We start from the raw sequence: 25,388 nt of genomic DNA on the forward strand, positions 1-25,388 counted from the left end.
ATCATGTCAAAAGATTGGATTTGGAGCTTGATTTGCTGATGGACTGAACAGGAATCTGTGTGGTTTCAGAAGCTGCGGGAGCACTGGAAGCCAATCCATGGACACTCAGTGACTCTAAAAGGGCACTCAGCTGCTTCTCTTTCCCTCATATTGAAAGGGGCATTAGGCGACAAGAAAGGTAATTTCTTGTAATATTACATAGTCTGTAATATTAGAAAAGGCAAAGGAGGAAAAACCCAACACCCAACCCCAACCAACCAATTTTCCCCTGCAACCGCTGCAATCGTGTCTGCCTGTCCCGCATCGGACTTTTCAGCCACAAACGTGGACATTTACCCCCTCCATAAATCTTCGTCCGCGAAGCCAAGCCAAAGAGAGAGTCTGTATTATTACATGACAATAAAGGAATCTTGAATATAAATGAATGAGACAACAGAATTGCTGGCTTTGTGGCAAGTTTGTGGATGATACGAGGCGGGTAGTGTTGAGGAAGCAGGGAGTTTGCAGAGTCTTTGACAGGTTGGAAAATGGCCAAAGAAGTAGCAGATGGAATACAGGGGGAAATGTATGGTCATGAAATATGACAGAAGGAGTAAAGGCACAAACTATTTTCTAAATGGGGAAACATTTCAGAAAGCAGAGGTCCAAAGGGACTTGCTGTGCAGGATCCCCTAAAGATTAATGCAGGTGGACAAATGCAATGATGACATTAATTATGAGAAGACTAGAATATAAATACAAATATGTAATGCTGAAGCTTTATAAGGCATTGGTTAGACCATCTAATGAAGTATGTTCTGGCATTGGAGAGAGCCCAGAGGACGTTTACTAGAATGATCCTGGGGTTGGGAGAGTTAATGTTTGAGCTGTGTTTGATGGCTCTGGGCCTGTTCTCAAGAGAGTTTAGAAGGATCTCAATGAAACATAACAAATATGATGCTTCCTGAAGTGGGAGAGTGTTAGACGAGAGGGAGCAACCACAGAGTAAAGGACCTCCTTCTAATTCAGAGAGGAGGAAAATTTTATTCAGCCAGAAGATGGTGAATCTGTTGAATTTGCTGCTACAGACAGCTGCGGAGGCCAAGTCACTAGGTAGATTTAAAGTGGAGATTGGCAAGTTCTTGGTTAGTAAAGATGTCAAACATTAATGAGGGGAAGGCATAAAAATGTGGTTGAAAGGAAGAATACATCAGCCATATTTCATATGGCGAAGCATACTTAATTTGCTCCCATCTCTTGTGGATCACAGTGCTCAACAATGACCATTTCCAACAACACCTCACTAAAAATAATGGATATAATCAGTCAAATTTCCCAACATAATGTTCCGGAGTTTACCAGAAAGATTCATATGGGTAGGCCTCATAAATACTGGAGATATAATGCCGATCTAGATAAATATTTTAAGAAGGCAGTTAATAATTTGTTTTGGTCTGGAGGGTGTATGAGACAAAGCAGCTTGTAAAGGGAATTTTGCTCTTTTCATGGATGTTAATAAACTAGAAAATCCAGTTATATCCTAGTTATTATTAGTTAGATAAGTCAATTGTTCCAGACTACACTAATTATTTGAATTTAAATTTAATAGGTAGCACATATGAAACTCATTGGACATCAGCAATAATCCTGGTCTCTAGGACACAAATGCAGAAACATAATCATTGAGCTACTGCTCCCTTTCTTGTGTACAAGGATCAAATTTAGTCTAGTTATTATTAAAGCAAGTTCAGTGATTGTGGTATGAAAATATTCATGCAGTCATATTCCAATTTTACCAAACTGATGCAACTTAAATATACAAATGAAAGTATTGATCCAAGCCTATCACATCTACTGTATTACAACTACATACCTGACCATACCATTGGTGTTCTTCAATACAGTTGCTGCAAACATTTGTGTAACCCCAACCAAACTGACACCATCCACTTCTACTATCTGATCATTTACCTGGATTCTGTAAATACACAAAAAGTTAAAACAATACACTCTTTGATATAGTATTTTTTAAAATTATGGGAATATCGAACAGCTTCAATGAGCAAATGACAGTACCATAAGAAAACTATTATTTACTTCACTAAAATTGGAACAATTTTCTTAGAGAAGCAGTTTCAGGTTGGCAAACTGAATAAGAAGGCTATTTTTTTCCCAAATAGGTCACTGTGGTGTTCGACACACAGATGACATTGCTGCTTAGAAATAAAACATATTTAAATCGGAGTCAAAAGAAAACCAATGTTATACCCCTATTTAAAATGCCTAAATTAACAACAGAATTTAGGAAGTGACAATAGGAATAAATAATGAGAAACCACTAAAGAATTTTGAAGCTTTAAATGATAATTAAACCACTACAGTACAATGTAAACAATATAAATTAAGAATGTATTTGAAGGAACTATTATTGAATTCCTCATAGGCTTCTTTCAATTGAAAATTAGAATCACAAAAGTTTACAAAATATTGAAGATGGAGTTTGAATTTGATAAATGGTAGAATGACTGCGTTTGAAGTTTTAGAATTAAAAACTAAAAAATTTTGAAAATATTTTTAAACTCAAGGCTCAGTTTAATAGTTGCTAAGCATTTTCAGGCTTACAACTGTTATCAAACTGCACGTGGCATTAATGTTCAGTGAGTCCTTGTCGTACTCAGGCCTTACCAAGCAAGTAATGGTTGGCTCCTTTATAGATAATTATACAAGTTGGTTCACTCTGATTAAGAACAGATAGAGAAGTGGGTGACCAGGGAGCAATAAAGAGTTTTGTAGATATTTTCGACTGATTCTTGTTTCTCTAAGTTGTCTCGCAGTACAAGGGCAGCACAATTGGCGTAGCAGCTAGCAGAACACCTTTACAACACCAGCAATCGAGACAGGGGTTTGAATCCCGTGCTGTCTGTAAGGAGTTTGTATGTTCTCCCCATGTCTGCATGGGTTTTCCCAGGGGCTCCAGTTTCATTCCACTGTTCAAAACACACCAGGGATGTAGGTTAATTGAATGTAAATTTGGCAACACGGACTCATGGGCTGAAATGACTTGTTACTGTGTTAAATGTCTAAAGAAATTTATAAGCAACACAAAATGCATCAGGCTTTTCAAGTTTCTCAGTTTGATTTCAGAAAATGATTTACAATTTTAAGATCAAATCGGTTTATGAAAATAGACAGCTAGAAAGTGTAAATTAATCAAAGGATAACAATTTTATATAAACTCTGAATTATGATTCAATTGCAAACAGTATATTTCATTCACAAGTCCTTAAGCATTCAAAAATGTGAGAACACACAAGTTTGTGGTTGGAGCAATCCAAATGCAGATTGTGAAGAAATTGTGAAGATAGATCAACTGGTTAACATCTTACCGTTTATCTTTACATGCAGCTCCACCTTCAGTAATAGTCTTCACAAAAATTCCCAATTTTTCAAGGCCTTGATCTGCACCAACACCCATTCCAATAATGCTAATTCCAAGTCCACCTTCACCTAAGTTTTAGATACATTTTTGCACAAAGTTCATTTTTTGCAAAGCAATGATCACATTCAGGTATCTATGAATTCTGCTGTAGTAAAAGGTTCCAAAGTCCTTCAAAAGAGAATGAAGTGATGTGCTTGAAACAAATAGTCAAGCCCGAGCTTGAGCATGGGGAGCTAGACAATGCAGGCTGAGCCCAATGAAAAATAAGTACAGAGGAGAACTCTGAGGATGAGGAGAAATGTAGGAAAGCTGAATAAGTACAAAGTCAATTCCTGAATGAACCAGTGACACGGCTTTCAGCAATAAACTAGCAAGATTGTGCAATCAACATACAAATTTAGAGCTAGTTAATGAACCAGTTGTAAACAAGATGTAAAAACTGTATTTTGGAATTTAAAATGTTTAAATGCTCGAGCTGAGCTCCATAAATAATTTTGATTAAGGATGTGAATAATCTTTGAAAAGCTGCACAAATGTTTTCTTGGGATACATTCATGTAGCAGAAATTACTCAACAAGCAGCCAGAGTTGTGGGTCATTGATCCACAGACACGAATTTCAGCTCATAAATTCAAGTATTTAAATAAATTTCAAATGTTAAAAGCGAATCTCAATAGCAATAACCATTAAAAATATCAATCTTTAAAAAAAAAAATCTTTTAAAAAAACCTTTCAAGGTTGGTCTAAATTATATTTTACTTCAGAATCTCAATTGGGACTCACAATTAATGCTGCACCAGCAATAATGTCCATATCCCTTGAATGAGTGAATAAATAAATAAATAATAAAAATTAAATTATATTGTTCCACTTATAGTGTGAAAAACACTTTTCTTTCCTCTGGGGAATTACCAAAAAGGATGAAGGATGTATCAGATGTAACACATACTTTTCTGCCATGAATTCAAATAACTATTGAAACAACAAATTGATAGCTGATGGAGAAGAGAACAATGAACAAAATAGCTCCTTTAAAACTCACCCTTTTCAATTTCAACTGGAAAAACCTCCATTTTTTCGACTCTTTTCTCCAACTCGTATTCTGCTGACGCTGCCACAGGGTCAACTTCTTCATTTCGCCTGTCATAGTCATCATTTGAATAGGTACTGTAAACCTACAAAAAGATGGTGAAATTGCAAGCAAGCATCTTCCATAGAGCCATTTAATTTCAAATCAACAATTTTCTGATCTCATCAATGTTTTCGGTACAAATACATGAAGTGGTTACCAGGAAAATTCTGCTACTCACCAATGTACTAAGGCTATCCTAAAGTACTTTATAATCAATCCTCCAAAGCTTGACTATATTTACAACATGCTACCTGAAATCTTACACTATTTATTTGAATAATAAAAAATGTCAGTTTCTTATTCAAAGTCTACATTCAATTTGTTCAAAAACTTTATTATCACTGCAATTTATGACATTAAATCCCATCAACCTAACATATTTCACGAGGAAAAGTAATAAAGCATCCAGGTCCCAGACAACATTCTACTGTCAAAAGACACCAATCATTTCAATTTTGCCTAATTCCTGTGTGCAGTTTTGGATGCCATTACCAATAAAAATTTAACAGTCCTTCACTGGATTCTCAAGTCAGGGAAACTAATTCAACCTAGCTGGTGATCACCATCGAGTCTATTACCATGGCAAAATCTTTGAGCTAGGGAGAGCCATGCAGCTAAGGAAATAGAAATAAGAGCTTCTATCACATCTAATAAGATCGATCACAGGATATAGTTCATCTGTCAACACATGAAACAGCTATTGCCAGTCCCTGGCAAATGGTGGCTTTAAAATAATAATAAACAATCCAAGGTAAAATACAAGGTGACACAAGGATTATAAATTAACAATTGTTTTTAGAAAATTTGGTAAACCTTTATAATAATAAAGCATAGAACTCTATTTCATTACATTCTGCTCTTGATATATTTGGATAAAGGATTGGGGAAGTGGCTCAAAAATAGGAAGAATCATAATTAGTTATGACTACTATTGATTGTATTCCTATCTCAGGATTGTCTGTAGATCTAGCCCAATCTTCAAAAGAAATGCCAATAGACATGGTAAAATAGGGAAGTGGCAGACTGAACTGTCATTAACATACCATATTTTGGTAAAATATACACTTTGCAAGGGAAAAAGGCTCAGTACTGCAGAAGTGCAAAGGATTTGACAATTTTGGTATCACAAATTTAAATAATTGTCAATCTTCATTCTTTCTTTGGCTTGGCTTCGCGGACGAAGATTTATGGAGGGGTAATGTCCACATCAGCTGCAGGCTTGTTTGTAGCTGACAAGTCCGATGCGGGACAGGCAGACACGGTTGCAGCGGTTGCAAGGGAAAATTGGTTGGTTGGGGTTTGGTTTTGGGTTTTTCCTCCTTTGTCTTTGACAGTGAGGAGGGCTCTGTGGTCTTCTTCAAAGGAGGTTGCTGCCCGCTGAACTGTGAGGTGCCAAGATGCATGGTTTGAGGCGATATCAGCCCACTGGCGATGGTCAATGTGGCAGGCACCAAGAGCTTTCTTTAGGCAGTCCTTGTACTTCTTCTTTGGTGCACCTCTGTCTCGGTGGCCAGTGGAGAGCTCGCCATATAACACGATCTTGGGAAGGCGATGGTCCTCCATTCTGGAGAAGTGACCTACCCAGTGCAGTTTGATCTTCAGCAGCGTGGATTCGATGCTGTTGGCCTCTGCCATCTCGAGTACTTCGATGTTGGAGATGAAGTCGCTCCAATGAATGTTGAGGATGGAGCGGAGACAACGCTGGTGGAAGCGTTCTAGGAGCCGTAGGTGATGCCGGTAAAGGACCCATGATTCGGAGCCGAACAGGAGTGTGGGTATGACAACGGCTCTGTATACGCTAATCTTTGTGATGTTTTTCAGTTGATTGTTTTTCCAGACTCTTTTGTGTAGTCTTCCAAAGACGCTATTTGCCTTGGCGAGTCTGTTGTCAATCTCGTTGTCGATCCTTGCATCCGATGAAATGGTGCAGCCGAACAAGGTCGGGTCAGATACAGCAATGAGCTCTCTGAACCCTTCTCCATTAACAATGGCGTGAAGCAAGGCTGCGTTCTCGCACCAACCCTCTTTTCAATCTTCTTCAGCATGATGCTGAAACAAGCCATGAAAGACCTCAACAATGAAGACGCTGTTTATATCCGGTACCGCACGGATGGCAGTCTCTTCAATCTGAGGCACCTGCAAGCTCTCACCAAGAGACAAGAGCAACTTGTCCGTGAACTACTCTTTGCAGACGATGCCGCTTTAGTTGCCCGTTCAGAGCCAGCTCTTCAACGCTTGACATCCTGTTTTGCGGAAACTGCCAAAATGTTTGGCCTGGAAGTCAGCCTGAAGAAAACTGAGGTCCTCCATCAGCCAGCTCCCCACCATGACTACCAGCCCCCCCACATCTCCATCGGGCACACAAAACTCAAAACGGTCAACCAGTTTACCTATCTCGGCTCAATCTTCATTAAAAACATATCAATTACACCACTCCTGGGAAGGGTGCAACTTTTTGCCACACATTGGAAAATGATTGCAGTCTCTGTATTGTCAATCTTCACCAAAAATATCAGGCATTTTTGACAAAGGGTAATTTGTAGGAACACTTATCATTTTTCTTATTCAAGTCAAATATTTTACTGTCAAAGCAGAAATTATAGTAAACTCAGTTACAATAATTATATTGATTTTTTGGAAAATTTTATTGATTGATTATAATAAATCAAACAATTAAAATACCCTTTATAAGCCCCCACCCCCAACCCAACCACCCTCCCAGCCCTCCTCTAAACTACCCCATTACATTGATTTAGTTAAAAATAAAAATGTAAGTTGCCATTTTTCCAATACAGTACACAAATGCCTCATACAAAATAATCCCTTGAGTGCTTTCAATTTAAATTAAATAACCTTTAATTGATATTTTGAATATTCAGCAGAGTTCTAGAACATTACAGTACAGAAACAGGCCCTTCGGCCCTTCTAGTCAGAACTATTATTCTGCCTAGCCTCATTGACCTGCACTCTGCCCATAGCCCTCCACTCTCCCATCCATTTACCTGTCCAAATTTTTCTTAATAAAATTGAGCCTGTTTTCACCACTTCAGCTGAAAGGCCATTCCACATTTTCCCTACTCTCTGTATGAAGAAGTTCTTCCAAATATTCCCCTTAAATATTTCCCCTTTCACCCTTAACCCATTTCCTCCGGTTTATATCTCACCTGATCTCCATAGAAAAAGCCTACTTGTATTTACTCTATCTATACCCCTCATAATTTTGTACACCTCTATTAAATCTCCCCTCATTCTTCTGTGCTCCTGGAAATAAAAGTCCTAACTGATTAACCTTTCCCTGTAACTCATTTCTTCAAGTCCTGGCAACACCTGTGTAAATCTTCTATTTCAATTCACTCTTTCAATTTTATTGTGAAAATTATTCTTAGGAAACATACTCTGGAAATATACATTCTTCACTTTTAATTTGTTATTGTTTTGATGTGGGTAATCCAGGGGAGACGAGCATTTCATTAAAAAAAAATTTAGACATACAGCACCGTAACAGGCCAATTCAGCCCTGAGTCCGTGCCATCTAATTTACACCCCATTAACCTACACCCTCAGTATGTTTTTGAAGGGTGGGAGAAAACTGGAGCTCCCGAAGAAAACACACATAGTCACACGGGGAGATCTCCTTAGAGACAGTGTGGGATTTTAACCCAGGTCCGGCCCCTATCGCTGATGCTGTAAAGACATTGCACTAACTGCTATGCCATCCGTGCTGCCGTACTGCACATGCTTTTTTGCCATTGGGAAAGTGGGTATGAGCGAACTTCTTGAATTGTTGCAGTCCTTCTGATAGATACCACAGAGCTACTGAATAGAAAACTCCAAACTTTAGACCCAACGATGATGAATATATAACACTAAAGCACAGGAACAGGCTCTTTGACCCATGATGTCTGCCAAAATAAATGTAATCTCTTCAGTTTGCACAAAATCCATATTCCTCCATTTCCTGCATCTATATGTGCTGTACTGCATCGACCTAAAAGCCACTTAAATACAACTAATTATAACGGATTCCTTTTTTACCCCTGGCAGCCCATTCTAGAGACCTACTGCTTGCTGCAAAACTTGCCCCACAGATTTTTAAACTGACACACTCTCACCTTAAATACATGTTCTCTCGACTTGGCATTTTTACCCTGGAAGAAAAATTTTGCTTTTTATCCCATCCATACCACTCATAACTTTATGAACTTCAATCAACTCTCCCCTCAGCCTTCAACACTCCAGAGAAAATAACCAGTTTGTACAACATCTCCTTATAGTTTATATGCTCGAATCTAACATCCTGGTAAATCTCATCACCTTTCCAAAGCCTCCACTCTTTTCTGTCATGTGGCAACCAGAATTGCATATAATACTCCAAGTGTAACCGAGCCATAGTTTTTAAAAAAAAACTATTGCAACAAAACTTCATATGCTTGCCCTCAATATCCTGATCAATGAAGGCGAGTATGTCATATGCTTTCTTTACCACCGTATCCACTTGCATGGCCACTTTCAGGGAGCTGTGGATTTGGACCCCCAGATTATTCAAAAAAAAGCTGTTCAGGGTCCTATCATTAAATGTATAATCTCTCCTAAATGCAACATCTCACACTTGTCAGATTAAATTCCATCTACCATTTAACGATTCATATCTGTAATTGATCCATATTCTGCAATATCCTTTATCTCCTTTATATGGATCACAACACTATTTTTGTGTCACCTGCACTTTTGAATCTGGTTTCACTATCCATTTGAAGGGACTGTTGGATTAGCCCAAGCAAGCAAGTGAAAACAGTATTATACCTCAGCAACTATGTGATGGTGGGGAAGGGAATGATGTTTGAAGTGATGAACTGGTTCATTATACACCAAATCAGATGTTCTTTTCTGTTTGTAGTAGCTTATTGCCTCATTGGCCTCCAATCCTATACAATGCCAAAAATAAAGGGTCTTTCTCATAGGTAAAGGTTTCATTATTGTCATGTAATAAATACTACATTTAGAATGTAATATGCATGAAATTCTTTAACCTTTGTCTACTGTAAGGCAGACAGAGAGTCTCCACTTTGTCCAGCACCCCTAACAGAAACCTACAGCACCTAGTATTCCCAGGCAGTCTTCCCTCTAAATACTTATCAGTCCTGAGCCTGTTTAGCTTCCAAGATCAGCCAATCTCAGGCGTATTCAAGCTATTAGCTGTGGATTTAATACACCAAAAATCCTTGCGTTTCACTTTCCTTCTCAGATACTCATAAAGTTCAGTATTCAGCCTTATATCCTTAACTGACAATCAGCTGAAAGTAACAATGCAGCTAACTTCAAGGCTGAGAGTGAAGAAAAATGCATATAATTTACATTTAAATTATATTGAATAAATTATAAAAAATATTGGTAAAGGGTATCAGGAAATACCCCCTCTACCCCCACCCTCACTAACTTAACTTCACCACTTAGCTATTTTGATGACCATAAAAATCAGTAAGACCTGTCGTAGACAAGGCTTTGATCACAACAATATTCTGAGAACCAGCAGTATCCTTCAAAGAAAGATTCAGTTCATCAGTTCAACACTCTTTTGTATACTACTTTCAAATATCTCTGCCCACCCATTAAAGAAGGGCCAGATATACACAGATCCCATCCTAATTGGGAAGCAATTAGTTTTGTTTCAGTGGAGGCTAATAAATTGCCTGGTACTTTTCTTGGTATGAATGTTCAAAGTCCAAACAAAAATGATATTGGCTGCTGAATCTATTTTTCTGATGTTCAGATCACTTCAGGCTTTTATTTCAGGACATCAGTAAGGATCCTTCACTTCAGATTTTCTTCTTTGATTTTCCTGAATATCCTTAAGATTTAAAATGCAAAACCTACATTTTGTAAACATAATTTTGATGATCTGAAATGCAGAATTGGCCTGCTATCCTTGATTTGCAGTTAGAAATTATATTGTATAATTGGTGATTGTTGATGACGATCCCTGCCTGACTTGGGATCCTGCAATGGCTTTACTCATCTGCAATTTGGTAACATGTAATTTAATTTAGAGCAAGTTTTCAGATATAGTTCTTTCCTAATCAGAACAAACAATCTGTTCTCGACAAATCATATGCCTACCTATACAGAGGTACAGTACAGAATAAAAATCGGTTCATTGGTAGCTGGTTGGAGAAAGGAGAGAAGGAAAAAAGGAAAGGATTTAGCATGACAGCACCATGAAATCTGAAAACCTGCATATTAAAGTCTACTTTGGGAATGGAACAGTTGTCCATATGCCCAAAATTAGTTTTGTTGATATTATAAAAATTTTCAATAGAAGGACAAGTTCCTCACTCAGCACCAATAAGATTAAACATAGAAGTACCAAATATTGAGTATAGTTTATGTCCTTCGGCAAGAAGGATACAGGATAAAGTGCCCAATATTGCAGAAAACCTGTATTTTTGAGGAAACAACAATAATAGACTTAGAATAAGAAAGAATGTTCTACATGTCGATGAAGCATCAACACCAACATGGTCTGGTTAGATCAAATGAAGTAAAAGAAACTGAGAAGGAAAATTGAATACCAACAAATGCTAACAAGAAATATAACAGATTGCATAATAAGTAGATGGGAACACAGGCCTCATGGATCTGAGAAAAGTATTAATACTGAGAAATTTTGATTTACAGCAGTCTTCACAATAGAAGACACTTAAATTAGGTTACAACCATGAAACAAACAGTGAAGAAAAAAGAATTAATATTACCAGAGCTCAGGTATCAGGAAAACTAATGAGGTTGAGGGAATGCACATGCTCTGGACTCCAGCAGGGATGCAGAAGAAATCACTGCAGAAATACACAGCTTTCCTAGTATAGTAAATTCTATAGATTCTGTAAACGTTCCAGAAGATCAGAAAGCAGAAATGTTGGATTACTGTTTTTAAAAATGAAACAAAACGCTGGGTGGGCAGCCAGGGCGAGGGTCCATGGTGTCGAGAGTTCGGGCGGCAGAGGCCAAAAAATAGGGGGTGGGGGGTGGGGAGGGGAGGATTGACTTTTTGGGGGGGGGGGGGGAGAAATCGACTATTACTCGAGTATATGTGGCCTATGACTAGTGTAACACTACTCTCTTCACGGGTGTCTTGTTTGTTATTACTGACTGAATGATTTGGATTGCCTAGACATCACGTTAAATGAAGCTTCTTACTGTCTTTTAGTTAAAGAGGCAAAGAAAAAATTCATTTATTCATTATTGCTGGGCAGCCAAATTCAAGGAGGATGGCCAACAGCCCTTTTAAAATGATAGAGCCAAGACATTAATCAGGCCAGGTATACAACTCCATCCCAGATTACAGCACACTGGATGGATTTATAGCCTAATTATACTGAAAATTACGTTAATAGTTCATACCACACAATGATGTTCTTGGGGCATTAGAAGTTGGTGTGACCTAGATACAAAATCCTTTCAACATTTTTAAAAAGGTAACCATGGAAACTTAATTTGAACAATGCTCCTTTATATCCAAAATGCAGTAGGTGTAATCATCATTTACAATATAGACCAAGCCTTACTCAAGCTTAAGAATTATTAGAATTGTACCCCAAATGTGAAAAATGAATTATTACAGCTCAAAATAATGCCTATAAAAGTAGTTGTAAAATGGCCAAATTGTAGGTACTCAAGATGGTTTCGTTTAGTCCAGAAATTCCATTTTATATCAAGTTCTACTGTGCATAGGAACACATAGTGAACTTGTGTAGTTTAGAAAATAAATGAATTGACAGAAATTATTTGCGTTTAGCTGTATATTTCGTACTTTGTTTTCACGTTGCCCAGGTCACTGGCATTTTATGTCTTATGTACACACACATACACAAAACTTATATAATGTAAACAACATTGGCAATTTTGACCCTGGCCTATAATCAAATGCAAAGATTTTGTTTTGTTGTTCAGGGAATATTTGTGTGGAGTACTGCATAGGTATGTTCCAATGAGACAGGGAAGTTATGGTAGGGTACTGGAACCGTGTACAAAGGCTGTAAAAAAAATTAGTCAAGAATAAAACAAAAGCTTGCAAAAGGTTCAGAGAGCTAGGTAATGTTAGAGATCTAGACGATTATAAGGCTAAGAGGAAGGAGCTTAAAAAGGAAATTAGGAGAGCCAGAAGGGGCCTTGAGAAGGCCTTGACGGGCAGGATTAAGGAAAACCCCAAGGCATTTTACAAGTATGTAAAGAGCAAGAAGATAAGACATGAAAGAATAGGACCTATCAAGTTTGACAGTGGGAAAGTGTGTATAGAACCGGAGGAAATAGCAGAGATACTTTAATGAATACTTTACTTCTGCATTCTCTATGGAAAAGGATCTTGATGCTTGTCGTGATGACTTGCAGCAGACTGAAAAACTTGAGCATGTAGATATTAAGAGAAATAATGTGCTGGAGATTTTGGAAAGCAAAAGTTGGATAAGTCGCCGAGACCGGATGAGGCTACTGTGGGAGGCGAGGGAGAGGTACCAGAAGATTGGAGGGTGGCTGATGTTCCTTTATTCAAGGAAGGGAGTAGAGATAGCCCAGGAAATTATAGACCAGTGAGTCTTACTTCAATGGTTGGTAAGTTGATGGAAAAGATCCTAAGAGGCAGGATTTATGAGCATTTGGAGAGGCATATTATGATTGGCTTTGTCAAGGGCAGATTGTGCCTTACAAACCTGATTGAATTTTTTTGAGGATGTGATTAAACAAATTGATGAAGGAAGATCAGTAGATGTCATGTATATGGATTTCAGCAAGCATTTGATAAGGTACCCCATGCAAGGCTTATTGAGAAAGTAAGGAGGCAGGGGATCCAAAGGGACATTGCTTTGTGGATCTGTAACTAGCTTCCCGACAGAAGGCAGAGTGGGTGTAGCCGGGTCATATTTTGCATGGAGACTGGTTACCAGAGGTGCTCCTCAGGGATCTGTTCTGGGACCTTTACTCTTGTGATTTTTATAAATGACATGGATGAAGAAGTGGAGGGAAAGGTTAGTAAATTTGCTGATGACACAAAGGTGGGGGTGTTGTGGATAGTGTGGAGGGCTGTCAGAGGTTACATCAGGACAGTGACAAGATGCAAAACTGGGCTAAGTAGTGGCAGATGGAGAGCAACCCAGATAATTGTGAAGTGCTTCATTTTGGTAGGTCAAATATAATGGCGGAATATAGTAAGGCTTGGCAATGTGGAGGATCAGAGGGATTTGGTGGGGTCTGAGTCCATAGTGTGACAGAGTATTTAGAGGTGGTTTGGGAGGAATTGTTAGAGCAGCTTGCACACACACATTTTAAAAAACAATACTGGCAGAATGCTTTTTGCAGGAGGCAACAAAATATCAACAGCAGCTTAACTGGAAGAGCATGTGATCTTTGTAGGCAGAGGAGGAGTTTTGCTCTCAGAGAGGGAGGGTGTGAAACAGCAAGAGAGGAGGCAGAAATCAGTTCCAGAAGGACAACCTGGAAAACTTTGGAAGGTTGCCTAGTCAAAGGATAAGACACAAAGAACTTTGGATCACAAAGAACTTTTCTAATCTTAAATATACATTACACACACCTGCGCTTAGTATTAGAGGGGGGGGGAAATTAAGTAGTTAGGTAGGTTAAGTAATGTTAAAGTTTAATTCTGTTTTCTTGTTCAAATATAATTAAAAACTACTTTTGTTTAAGTAACCCTGTGTTGTGGTGCATATCTATTGGTGCTGGTTTTTGAGGTCCTCTGGACTCCGTACCCATAGGACACTCAAAATAGCTGTGCAGGTTGATTCTGTGGTTAAGGCAGCATACAGTATTGGGCTTTATTAATGGTGAATTCAACTTAGCAGCCAAGAGGTAATGTGGCAGGTATATAGGACCCTAGTCAGACCCCAAGGAATACTGCGTGCAATTCTGGTCACCTCACTACTGGAAGGATGTGGGAGCCATAGAAAGGATGCAGAGGATTCTACTGGTTTAAGGGTGCATACCTTATTAAACCAAGTTTCTCCTTGGAGCAGTGAGGATGAGAGATGACCTGATAGAGATGTTTAAGATGACTGATCAGAGGCATTTTCCCAGGGCTGAAATGGTTGCCACAAGAGGACATGGGTTTAAGGTTCTGAGGAGTAGGTACAGAAGAGATGTCGGGGTAAGTTTAAAAAAAATGCAGATAGTGGTGGGTGCATGGAATAGGCTGCCGGCAATGGTGGTGGAGGCAGATACGTTAGGGTCTTTTAAGAAACTTCTGGATAGGTACGTGGAGCTTAGAAAAATAGAGGATTATGGGAAAGCCTAGTAATTTTTCTATGTTTCTATGACCACGCTGTTGACTTTCCACTTTTTGAAAAAGCTGTAGCAATTAAAAATTCTCTAGCGTCAGTAGCACACGTCCTACAATACCATACAAAATATTCAAAAGGGCAGAACAATTTGGACTCCAAATGGGAGTCTCAAGTATAATAGTGAGAAAAAAATGCAAATGGTTTACTGGAAAAAGTGAAAATAGTCTCTTTTCAATAGATCCCTACTCACCAGCAGGATTAATTTTCTTTTGCTCTCCTAAATCATTTTACCTTGTCTGCTTCAATAGCTTACCTTAAAAAGTGCTCCAAGACCTGCCATTTTGGAAAACTGAAATCCCACCTAATTTCCATGCCTCATCTATTAGATTTGATAACTTGCACTTTAAACCAGCTCTACATGGATTAGTCTTATGCAATTCTTCTTTTAGCTGATTTTAAAGCAATTCTTTTCAAGAATATGTACTCAAGTGGCTACGAGTGTATCAACCAAATAAATGTGTACATTTGATAGGGCAAACTAAAACAAATGGATTTCACACTTCTGATTACCCTAAATCTTATTGCTCAAAGATCCTTGGACTTTGGCTTCCTTGAGCTTTTAGCAATCAAGGGCCAAATTTATGGGATGTTACTAACATTAAGTAACAACAGTTTAGCAGTGCGTTATGTTTAAAGTTTTTTAACCTGTTATTTACTCTGCCAGCTTCTTTCCAAATCTATCAGAGACTTTAGCAAACAAAAGTATCAAGAGAGTAGATTAATAAGATACTGGGTTAAAAAGAGAAGTAGATGAATGATGAAGGAGGAAGTTGAATAAGTGTCAAATTTGGGATAAAGTAAGAAATTATTGCGATAAGATAAAAGGAAACAGCCAGTAGTGTCTAATTTGACATTCTGAAAAATACAATGATTATATTCAGCAACGAGACTGAATGTTTACTTTTGAGCAAGAGTGCTCAATTAGAGGGCAGCACGGTTACCGCAATGCTGTTACAGCGCCAGCGATCAGGACAGAGGTTTGAATCCCGCATTGCCTTTAAGAAATTTGTAAGTTCTCCTTGTGTCTGCCTGGCTTTCCCCTGAGGACTTCTGTTTCCTCCCACTGTTTGAAACGTACTGGGGATGCAGGTTAATTGGGTGTCATAGGGCAGCACAGACTTGTGGGGTGAAATGGCCTGTTACCATACTGCATGTCTAAATTTAGTTTTAATTTTTGAGATGCAGCACAGTAACTGGTCCTTCTGGCTCATGTGAAACATGAAAGCCTGTAGACACTGTGATTGCAGTAAAACACACACAAAAATGCTGGAGGAACTCAACCGGTCTCGCAGCGTCCATAAGAGGTAAAGATAGATGACTGACGTTTAGGGCCTGAGTCCTTCTTCAAAGAATAAACAAAGAACATGAAGGTGTCATGAGCCTGTGCCACCCATACAGCCATGTGACCAATTAACCAACTAACTTCGTATAGCTTTGGAAATGGGATGAAACCAGAGCACCAAGACGAAACCCACTCCATCATGAAGAGAACGTACAAATTCCTTACAGAATGCAGCAGATTTGAATAAGGGTCACCGACGTTGTAATAGCATTGCACTAAATGCCAACTATGAAACCCTATAAATATTAATTTCTACATTGTTAGCAGTGCCATTGTTTTTAAACCATCAGAACCTCTCTGCAATTGGATTCTGGACTTCCTAATGGAAAGCTGCGCAATGTCGATAACCATCACAAGACCGCAGAGCCCACCTCACTGACAAAAGACAAAGGAGGAAAAACCCAACACCCAACACCAACCAACCAATTTTCCCTTGCAACCGCTGCAACCGTGGTCTGCCTGTCCCGCATCGGACTTGTCAGCCACAAACGAGCCTGCAGCTGACGTGGACATTTACCCCTCCATAAATCTTCATCCGCGAAGCCAAGCCAAAGAAAGAAGAGCACTGGCACACCTCAGGGCTGTGTGCTTAGCCTGCCAATGTTCACACTACTGACCCACAACTGCTACAACCCGAGTCTTAATGCACCCAAGACAAAGAATATGATTGTGGATTTAAGGAGTGAAAATCTGCAGACGCTGTGATTATAGTGAAAACAGACCAAAATTCTGGAGGAACTCAGGCAGTCTTTTCAGCATCCATAAAAAGTAAAGATGTATTGCTGACATTTCGGCCCTTCAAGGAACAAGCAGAATGAGTCAGAAACAGGAATTATCAATGAAGTCTCAGAATTCAGACAGGGCTGGCTGGGGGAGGAATCCAGACCATCAAAAGGTGTTAATTGGATAAGATAAGGGGCGAGTCGAGAATTTATCATGCTTGTGCAAAAGGAGACAGGGAAAAGGAAGAGAGACAGAGCAGGGAGAAGAAGGCAACAGGGGAAGAAATGAGGAGAGGTTTAAACAAAAGCCATAAGTTGATATAATGACATCTGGTTGGAGGGTGCCCAGTCAGAAGATGAAGTGTTGTTCCTCCATTTTCCAGGTGGTCTCAGTCTGGCAATGCATGAGACCATGGACAGATATGTTAGCAAGAAAATGGGTGGAGAATTGAAATGGACGGCCACTGGGAGATCCACTCTATTGCGGCAGAGCAGAGGTGCTCAAAAGAGCGATCTCCCAGTCTGCGTCCAGTCTCTGCGATGGAGAAGAGACCACAATGAGAGCATCAGATGCAGTATAGATGACCCCTGCTGATTCACAAGTGAAATGTTGCTTTGGAAGAACTCTTTGGGATCCCAAATAATGGTGAGGGAGGAGGTGTGGGCACAAGTGGAGCATATCCCGAGTCACAGGGGTAGATGCCAAGGGGACAATTGGTAGGGAGGGTTGACTGAAGGGAGTCACAGAGGGAGTGGTCCTTGTTGAAGATGGGGAGGAGAGAGGTATATGTAGCCTCTTTTTTTTTTTTTAAAAACACAGAAATTCCACAATTCTGCCATAAAGAAGACCTGTTATTAAGCTGGCTTTGCTTTTTTTAATACACTGAACTAAACAATGCCAGAAGAATAAAATTCGGTGTTGTGACTATCTCCACTGCCAGCTGAAAGGTGGGACAATGACCCCGCCCCCCCCATTCCATGTTCATACCTTTTACATAGAACGATGTGGCACAATAAAGGTGCAATATTCCCGCCTAGAAGAGGGTGTGTAAAAGGGGCTTGTGTATAGTGGTGGGATCACGTAGTAGGTGATGGAAATGGTAGAGGTGGATGTGTTGGACTCAGAGGCAGGTGGGGTGGTAAGTGAAGACACGAGGAATCCTGTCCTTGTTGCACGTGGGGACAAAGGGCAACAGGACAGACGTGCAGTTAATGGAGGATATGCAGGTGTGTGTCAAGTTAATGGTGTTAGAGGAAAAGCCACATTGTTTGAAGAAGGAGAACATCTCTGATGATCTGGCATGAAAGTCTACATCCTGGATGCAGATGCGACAGAGATGGAGGAATTGACAGAATGGGACTGAATCCTTATAGGGCACAGGGTGGGAAGAGGTGTAGTCAAGGAAGCTGTGGGATTTGGTGGGTTTGTAGATGTCTGTTAAGTTTGTCTTCCGAGATGGAGACAAAGAGATCAAGGAAAGGGAGTGTTGCTAGAGATGGACCAAGCAAATTGGAGGTCGGGGTTGAAATTGGCAGCAAAGTGATGAAGTCAATGAGCTCATCAGTGGTACATAAGGCAGCACCAAAGCAGAGGAAGAGTTGAGAAGCCCTGCCTGTATTGGCTTGTAGCATGGATTGCTCCATATAGCCAACATAAAGGCAGGTATAGCTGGGGCTCATGGCTATCCCTTTGAGCTGGAGAAAGTGGGATGAGTCAAAGGATAAATTATTGAGGATAAGGACAGGTTCTGCCAGCTGGAGTAGGGTGGTGATGGAGGGGAACTGATTGGGTCTATTGTCCAGAAAGAATCAAAGGGTTTTGGACTTCAGTAAATTAACAGCTGAGATAGTGGAGAGCACCTCAGAATCTACTCAAGAAGTGACCTATCCTGGAAACACAACATCACCTCTCTTGTCAGGAAGCCACAACAGCGACTGCACTTACTTATAAAGCTGAGGCGGACAAAGCTACCCACCAATATTCTGTCAACTTATAAAGGAGCTCTATCGAGAGCGTCCTGGCCAGCTGCAACTCAATGTGGTATGGATGCAGTATAGCATCGGATTGGAGGTCAGTCCACAGGACCATTGATGAGATTAACCAAGATTGTGGTTTAAAGAGGGAATTGCAAAATCAACATCTCCCAGCTACTCCCATTGGGAAAAAGAGAGAGAAGTATCACAGTCAGAAACACTAGGCTTGAGTGACAGTTTCTTCCCATGAGCAGTGAGACAACTGAATGACTACAAAAGCAACTCCCCGTTACTCTAATTATTAAGAATATTTATTTTGATATTTGTACACATGTACTATGTATTGTTGTCTGCATGTGTGTAATGTCTGTACAAGTGTTTTGCACTGTTCTGCATTACGAACCAGAGAATGCTGCTTTGTCAGGTTGTACTGGTACAACTGGATGACAAAAAACTTGAATTACTTATAGAGTAAATTAATAGGAAGTGTGTGTGTGTGTGTCTGTGTGCAAATACAGGTACAGCATAGAACAGAGCTAACTACTTCATGCCATTTGTGCAAAGTAGCATAAATAGACTAAAATATATAGATACAATTAGAACAAGAGTTGTTTTTTGAAGTCAAAGGATGTTCATCAAAATTGAGAGAGTTTAGTGATTTTCATAAATACATGAGATGCATTGTGGAGATTCACAGCACCGTGCACGTGTCTCCTTTAATTTGCTCACTGTTTTTTTATAAATTTTCATTATCATCCAAAATTATTAAGGCAGAAAAAAATGTGGTGTCCCTGGGGAACCTTTTAATAATTTGAACCCAAAAATAGATTTATAATTACTGAGGTTTACCTCTTCCTCTCCTGCAATCTCTTCTTTTTTGATTTGATTTAAAAAAATCCAATCTAAGACCCAAAACAAAAACAGAAAATGCTGGAAATACTCAGCAGGTCAGACGACATCTGTAGGAAAATATGCAGAGTTATCATTTCAGGTCAAAGCCCCTTAATCAGAAGATTGTTCTGACAAAGGGTCTTCGACTCAAAATGGAAATTCTCATTCGCTTCTCACAGATGTGGTCTGGCCTGAAGCCAAATGTAAACATTCCAAAAATGAAACTGGCTAAATTCCAATGATGTATCTCGAGAAAATTTACACACATACCTGTGTTGTAGACTTTGCAATTGCACTACAGGGTTCCAGATATGGCGAAAATATGACATTCAAGTCCAAGCATTTCTGGGTGAAACTTGACATGCAAAAATACATGTTTCAGAGAAATTCCAAAATAATTTAAGTAATGCAAAATATTATAAAATACTTCATGTTGAGATTAGTAATTCCAGTTGGAGGGAAAAAAAATTCTTCTCCAACAAAAGCAATGTGAGTGAATCAAATTAAATGATGCACAAAGCATAACGAAGAGCAATTTTTAAAAAAAATTAGCCCAATATCTGACATGTACTCATACAATTTTACAGTATCAATGAAGTTCCAATCATCCACTTGCTGGCACTTCGAAAATGTTGATGGGTTGCTCTCTGGCTCATTGGTTGACGTTTGCTGCTCTTCTTTTGAATTCATTAGGTCCCTGGTTTGCCAACTCAGTGGATTAATTTGGGAATTTTATTATAGGACCAATATTAAATAAATGAATTAAAATAGGTTGGTCAATTTGAAAGAATGATCTGGAAAATCTGCCAGTTTGGTGCATCTAGTCAAAAGCATGTCAGATTATCAGTTTATATCCGTATAAATGTCGTAATACTCGGCAAAGAATTTTCTGTGAGATAATACAGGATTGCACATTAAAGATTTAAATTCTCACTCCAGCTATTTTTCATATGCAGTGGAACATACTATAATGTATATATTGCATTTCGGCAAGAAATCGCAGGAAAATTAACTAGGATCAGGAGTGGCCTTAACAGGTGACCTGGAACTATACCTATCAGGTAATTTCATGCAAATAAGTGACAAATTGACCAAATATCAAATCTCATTTATAAAAATAACACTGGTGGTTAAAAAAATGTCTGACTCCCCTCTACTCATAGCACGATAGACTGCGGAAACGAACAGCTGTATCCCTATGGAAAAAAATAACTTATTTAAAGAATAAATATAAGACTTTTGAAAAGGTCTGGCAGCCTAACTACACAGGGGCCCAGAAACAGTAATAAAAGGAACAAAAAAGGGCATAAAAGTACTTTCCCCAACTGTATATATTTAAAAGGTATGTAAGCTCTGACAGTGAACGGATCTGTATGAATGGAAGGGGCAGGCGAGAGGGAAGGACTGTTTTGTTTTTGTTGTGTTTATGAGAAAAAGTTTAATATATTGTATATTTAAGATGTTACTATGTATATTTTTGAAAAAAAAACAAAAATAAAATATTCAAAGAAAGAAAGAAAAGTATATATTGGTAAGTCCTTCGAAGAAGATACGTTGTTGTGCAGTTCATCTATGGACACGAAGGTGACATTGCAGTCCCAGTCTGGAAGCGCAGAGTCTAGCACAATGGGGGCACTGGAAGTCCATTGTTGTAATAACTGTGGCTGCTGTTTTGTGACACCATTCACGGTTTTCCATCAGTTTTTGGCAGCGTCTGTCTTCAAAACTGATGTCGGCTTCATAGCACAAGACTCGCCAATGGGATATTTCAGCAGTCATAGCTTCTAGTTGTATTGGCAGGATGTCACGGTAGGATAGGGTTTCCTTCACAGCATCTTTTTAGCACTTGCATGCATGACCTTGAGGTCTTCTTCTGGTCTTCAGTTCACCATAGACCAGCTGGCAAGGCAGGTGGTCATCTATTCTGAAGACATGTCCCATCCACCGCATCTGGGCTCTGATGATCAGGGACTCAATGCTGGTGGACTTCACACAACCCAAGACCTCCAGGTTGGAGACACAGTCTTGCCAACAAATGGCAAGGATGGAATGGATGGAGCACATATGGAATTTCTCTAGTTGTTTGATGTGACGTCAGTACAGAGTCCAGGTGTCACATCCATATAGGAGAGAAAGGGATGACCACAGCTCTGGAGACGTTCAGCTTTGTGGAGATGTGGTCACTGTTGTTTGAGCACTCTGGTACGCAGCCTCCCCAGAGCCTGGCTGGCCTTACACAAACCTTAACTGTAATTACTATTTCAGGCATTCAAAGGGAGGACAAAAATCGAAGTTTCACTTTATGATCATGATTTTTTTAATGATATATATCACATTCAGAATGCTCCATAGCCGCTATGTTAAAATTATTATCAAATTTTAGAATTTTTTCAGGTTACAAGTTTAATTTGCACAAAAGTGAACTTTTTCCCTTGAATGGTTCTGTTCCTATTGTTATAGGCCCAAAGGACCCCAAAACCCAGCAGCTTATAACATTGTAAGTGTTACAATATCTCTATTTTTTTTTCAAGTTTTTCTATTCGGGTTTTAATTAATTCTGCCGTGAGAGGGGTATTTTCACATCTCCAACCTACAGCATCATGCCATGTCTCCCATAATATATAAAAATACAATAAAAATTATTAAATTAATTTTGTTTAAAAATCTTAGCTTTAATTCCTAAATCTTTAGCCTTCTGAAAGTCTGGATATATTAGAAAAGACGTATCAGGCAGAGACACTTAGAATAAAAGTTCAAATCTTAGAATATCATGCTGGAAAATAGTTGCTTTAAGGATTAAAATCTTGAAGCATGATAGGGAGGTATGGAAAAGTGTAGGTTTGTGGTAGTTTTGATGGGAGTCCATTACTGCAAAATGAACGTTATCCTGGAAGACACTTCAAATGGGCATAGCTTAAAAACTAAAAGGAGAATTTGCTGGGGTATACTGCAGATCTCCTAACAGTCAGCAGAAGGCAGAGTAGCAGACGTGTAAACAAGTCAGAGGAATGCAAGAGTGAGAGTAACCAAGAGAACTTATTGAGCTAGCGTGTAGATAGATCTACTAAAGAAGGAGTAATAGATGGAACTATAGATGGGAACAGTGTTTGAAGCTTAGAGATAATTACCATAACTGTGCAAGTTTCAAGGTAGTTATGGAAAGGCAAAAGAATGATACTGAAAGGGAAGGCTGGGGGCAATTTCAATATCATAAGGCAGAACTTGTCAAAACAGTCTGGGAGCAGCTACTTGGACCAGTCTACATTCAATAAGCGAGAGAGATTCAGAAGTGAAGTACTGGTAATGAAAATTCGAGGTAATTTTTTTCCATAAAAATGAAAGGTAGGACAGCAAATTCAAAGACCCATAGAAGGCTTGATTATAAACAGCACAAGGCAGTAATAGAGAACTGAAAATAGGGCCAGCCTTTCAGGAGGGTACATTATGCAGGAGGTACATAAAATTAAAGAAGGCATGAAATAGCATTCATAGACATCATTTTAGGGATTAAAGTGTAACTCCAAAAACCTGGAGTGCTCAGGAATTGAATCAGTCCAGATTTTTGGATTTTCCAGATTCTCGGGCAGTACTTTTAAAATTCAAATTTAAGAATAAAAAAAATTTAACAAATAAATTTTGAAAGTTGTAAAACACAGGATTCTGTTGACACTGTTGTTAAGTGAAAAAAAAACACACACAAATGCTGGAGAAACTCAGCAGGTCAAACAGTGCCTCTATGTAGCAAAGGTACAAAGATACATCACCAATGTTTTGGGCTTGATCCCTTCATCAAGGACTTAATTTAATATTTTTATTGAATTTTTATATATTTATGGGGGATGTGGAATGATGGCGTAGATTGATAAAGGGCTCAATCCTGAAATGTTGGTGATGTATCTTCACCTTTGCTACATAAAGGCACTGTTTGACCTGTTGAGTTTCTCTAGCATTTGTGTGTATTTTTCAAATTTTGAAAGTTCATACATTAGCAAATACAGCATGCTTCATGTATCAGTTTTAAAGAATTGGCCAATGCTTTCATGGATATGTTCACTGACATGGTCTGGTCCCCACCTGTTTTAAAGAAAAATACAGTAGTCACAAAAGTCTGCTAAATTTAAAAAAATTGAGAGTGAAAAATCTGGATTCTCAGCATCTGGATTTTTGGCTTCTATTGTATTGGGCACAAATAGGGCAAGAAGTAGGCAGTGGACTCAGTGAGCTGAAGGAATTGTTTTTTTTGCTGGGTTGTTCTAAGAGAGGTTTTAAGAGAACCGATTTGAATTTATGAAGGACACAAAACTCAGGAAGATGGATACTGAACATTTGGAATATGTTATCATGAAACAAAAAGGTGTAGGATCTCTTAGCAAGCAAAAATGGATAAATGGAGCTTAGGTTGCTAAGCAAGGGAGCTGAGGCTCCGATCGATTTTTAAATTTTTACTGCCTACAAGAGAGGTGCCAGATGACTGGAGGGCAGCAGATTTTCTTATTGCACCTTAGTACACATGATATTAAACTTGATCTTGAAATGTTTATCAACAGGATTTTTATCAGATTCCCATCTTTATTCCAAAAGGGCAATAATGAAAAATACAATCTGCTGGAGGAAGTAGAACACAGGATTCTGTTGACGTCGTGGTTAAGTGTAAAAAACACACAAATGCTGGAGAAACTTAGCAGGTCAAACAGTGCCTTTGTGAGGCAAAGGTAAAGATACATCATTTATGTGTTTTTTTTTTCAATCTGCTGGAGGAACTCAGCAAGTTGAGTTGCATGAGTGGGCGAGAAAGAATGGCAAATGTTTTGGACTGGAGCCCTTTATAGATTGGAAATGCAGAGAGAAGGCCCAAGAGATCATTGTGGGAGTAGGAAAGGGAACAGAAATAGCATGCAACCAAGATGGCTATTACAGACAGAGCTTAGATGCTCTGCAAAACTGTCCCTGAGTCTGTACAAGAGGCTACATCAGAAGTACTGAATGTAGTTGATGAGGTTTGAGGAGGTGCATGTAAATCTTGGCATCACATAGAAGGGCTGATTTGGTCTCTGGATGGTGGTGAGGAAGCAGGTTCAAGATACAGGTGCTGACGCTGTCTTTCTTTTTCTTTATAATTCTATATATCCCTTTTTACATAGAATTGTTTTTCGAGGGGGTGGAGGATTTAGGGAGGGAGGGAAGGGGAGAGCTTATAACCATCATGAAATGATTGAAATTCTCTTAAATTTAAATATTTATTGTTTTGTATAATTGTTTATTAATTACATGTATGGAAAATTTTTAAATAAAATATTCATTAAAAAAAGAACAGGTGTTGGATTTCCTGTGGTCGAGGGGAAAATAACAGGGGTCATTGAGAGATGGATGGGGAGAGATGAGCAGACAAGGGAGTCATGCCGAGTCTAAGAGTCCCTCTTCCCCTCTGTGGTTTCTTCTATCTATAGTTTCCTGAACGTGGGCATCAGGGATAACCAGTTTATCACAGGCTGATGAGTCTAATGTAGGGACATTAAAGAAGAAAAATTCTGAGGGAGAAATTTGATACAATACGAGACATAAAAGCA

The 25,388-nt window shown here is 38.9% G+C and overlaps 1 protein-coding gene across 4 annotated transcripts in view; it reads right to left on the bottom strand.

The window, feature by feature from the left end:
• LOC138762180 (neurabin-2-like) overlaps positions 1-25,388 on the bottom strand; it is a 121,539-nt gene that overhangs the window by 54,661 nt on the left and 41,490 nt on the right. For all 4 annotated transcript variants that reach the window (XM_069935737.1, XM_069935738.1, XM_069935740.1 and 1 more), the window contains exons 2-4: positions 4,460-4,592; positions 3,366-3,486; positions 1,853-1,957 (exon numbers count right to left, since the gene is read on the bottom strand). In XM_069935737.1, coding sequence (XP_069791838.1) covers positions 1,853-1,957; positions 3,366-3,486; positions 4,460-4,592 — 359 coding nt within the window. The remainder of the gene's footprint in view (positions 1-1,852; positions 1,958-3,365; positions 3,487-4,459; positions 4,593-25,388) is intronic.

Source organism: Narcine bancroftii, chromosome 4, assembly GCF_036971445.1.
Source record: "Narcine bancroftii isolate sNarBan1 chromosome 4, sNarBan1.hap1, whole genome shotgun sequence".
Taxonomy (NCBI): Eukaryota; Metazoa; Chordata; class Chondrichthyes; order Torpediniformes; family Narcinidae; genus Narcine; species Narcine bancroftii.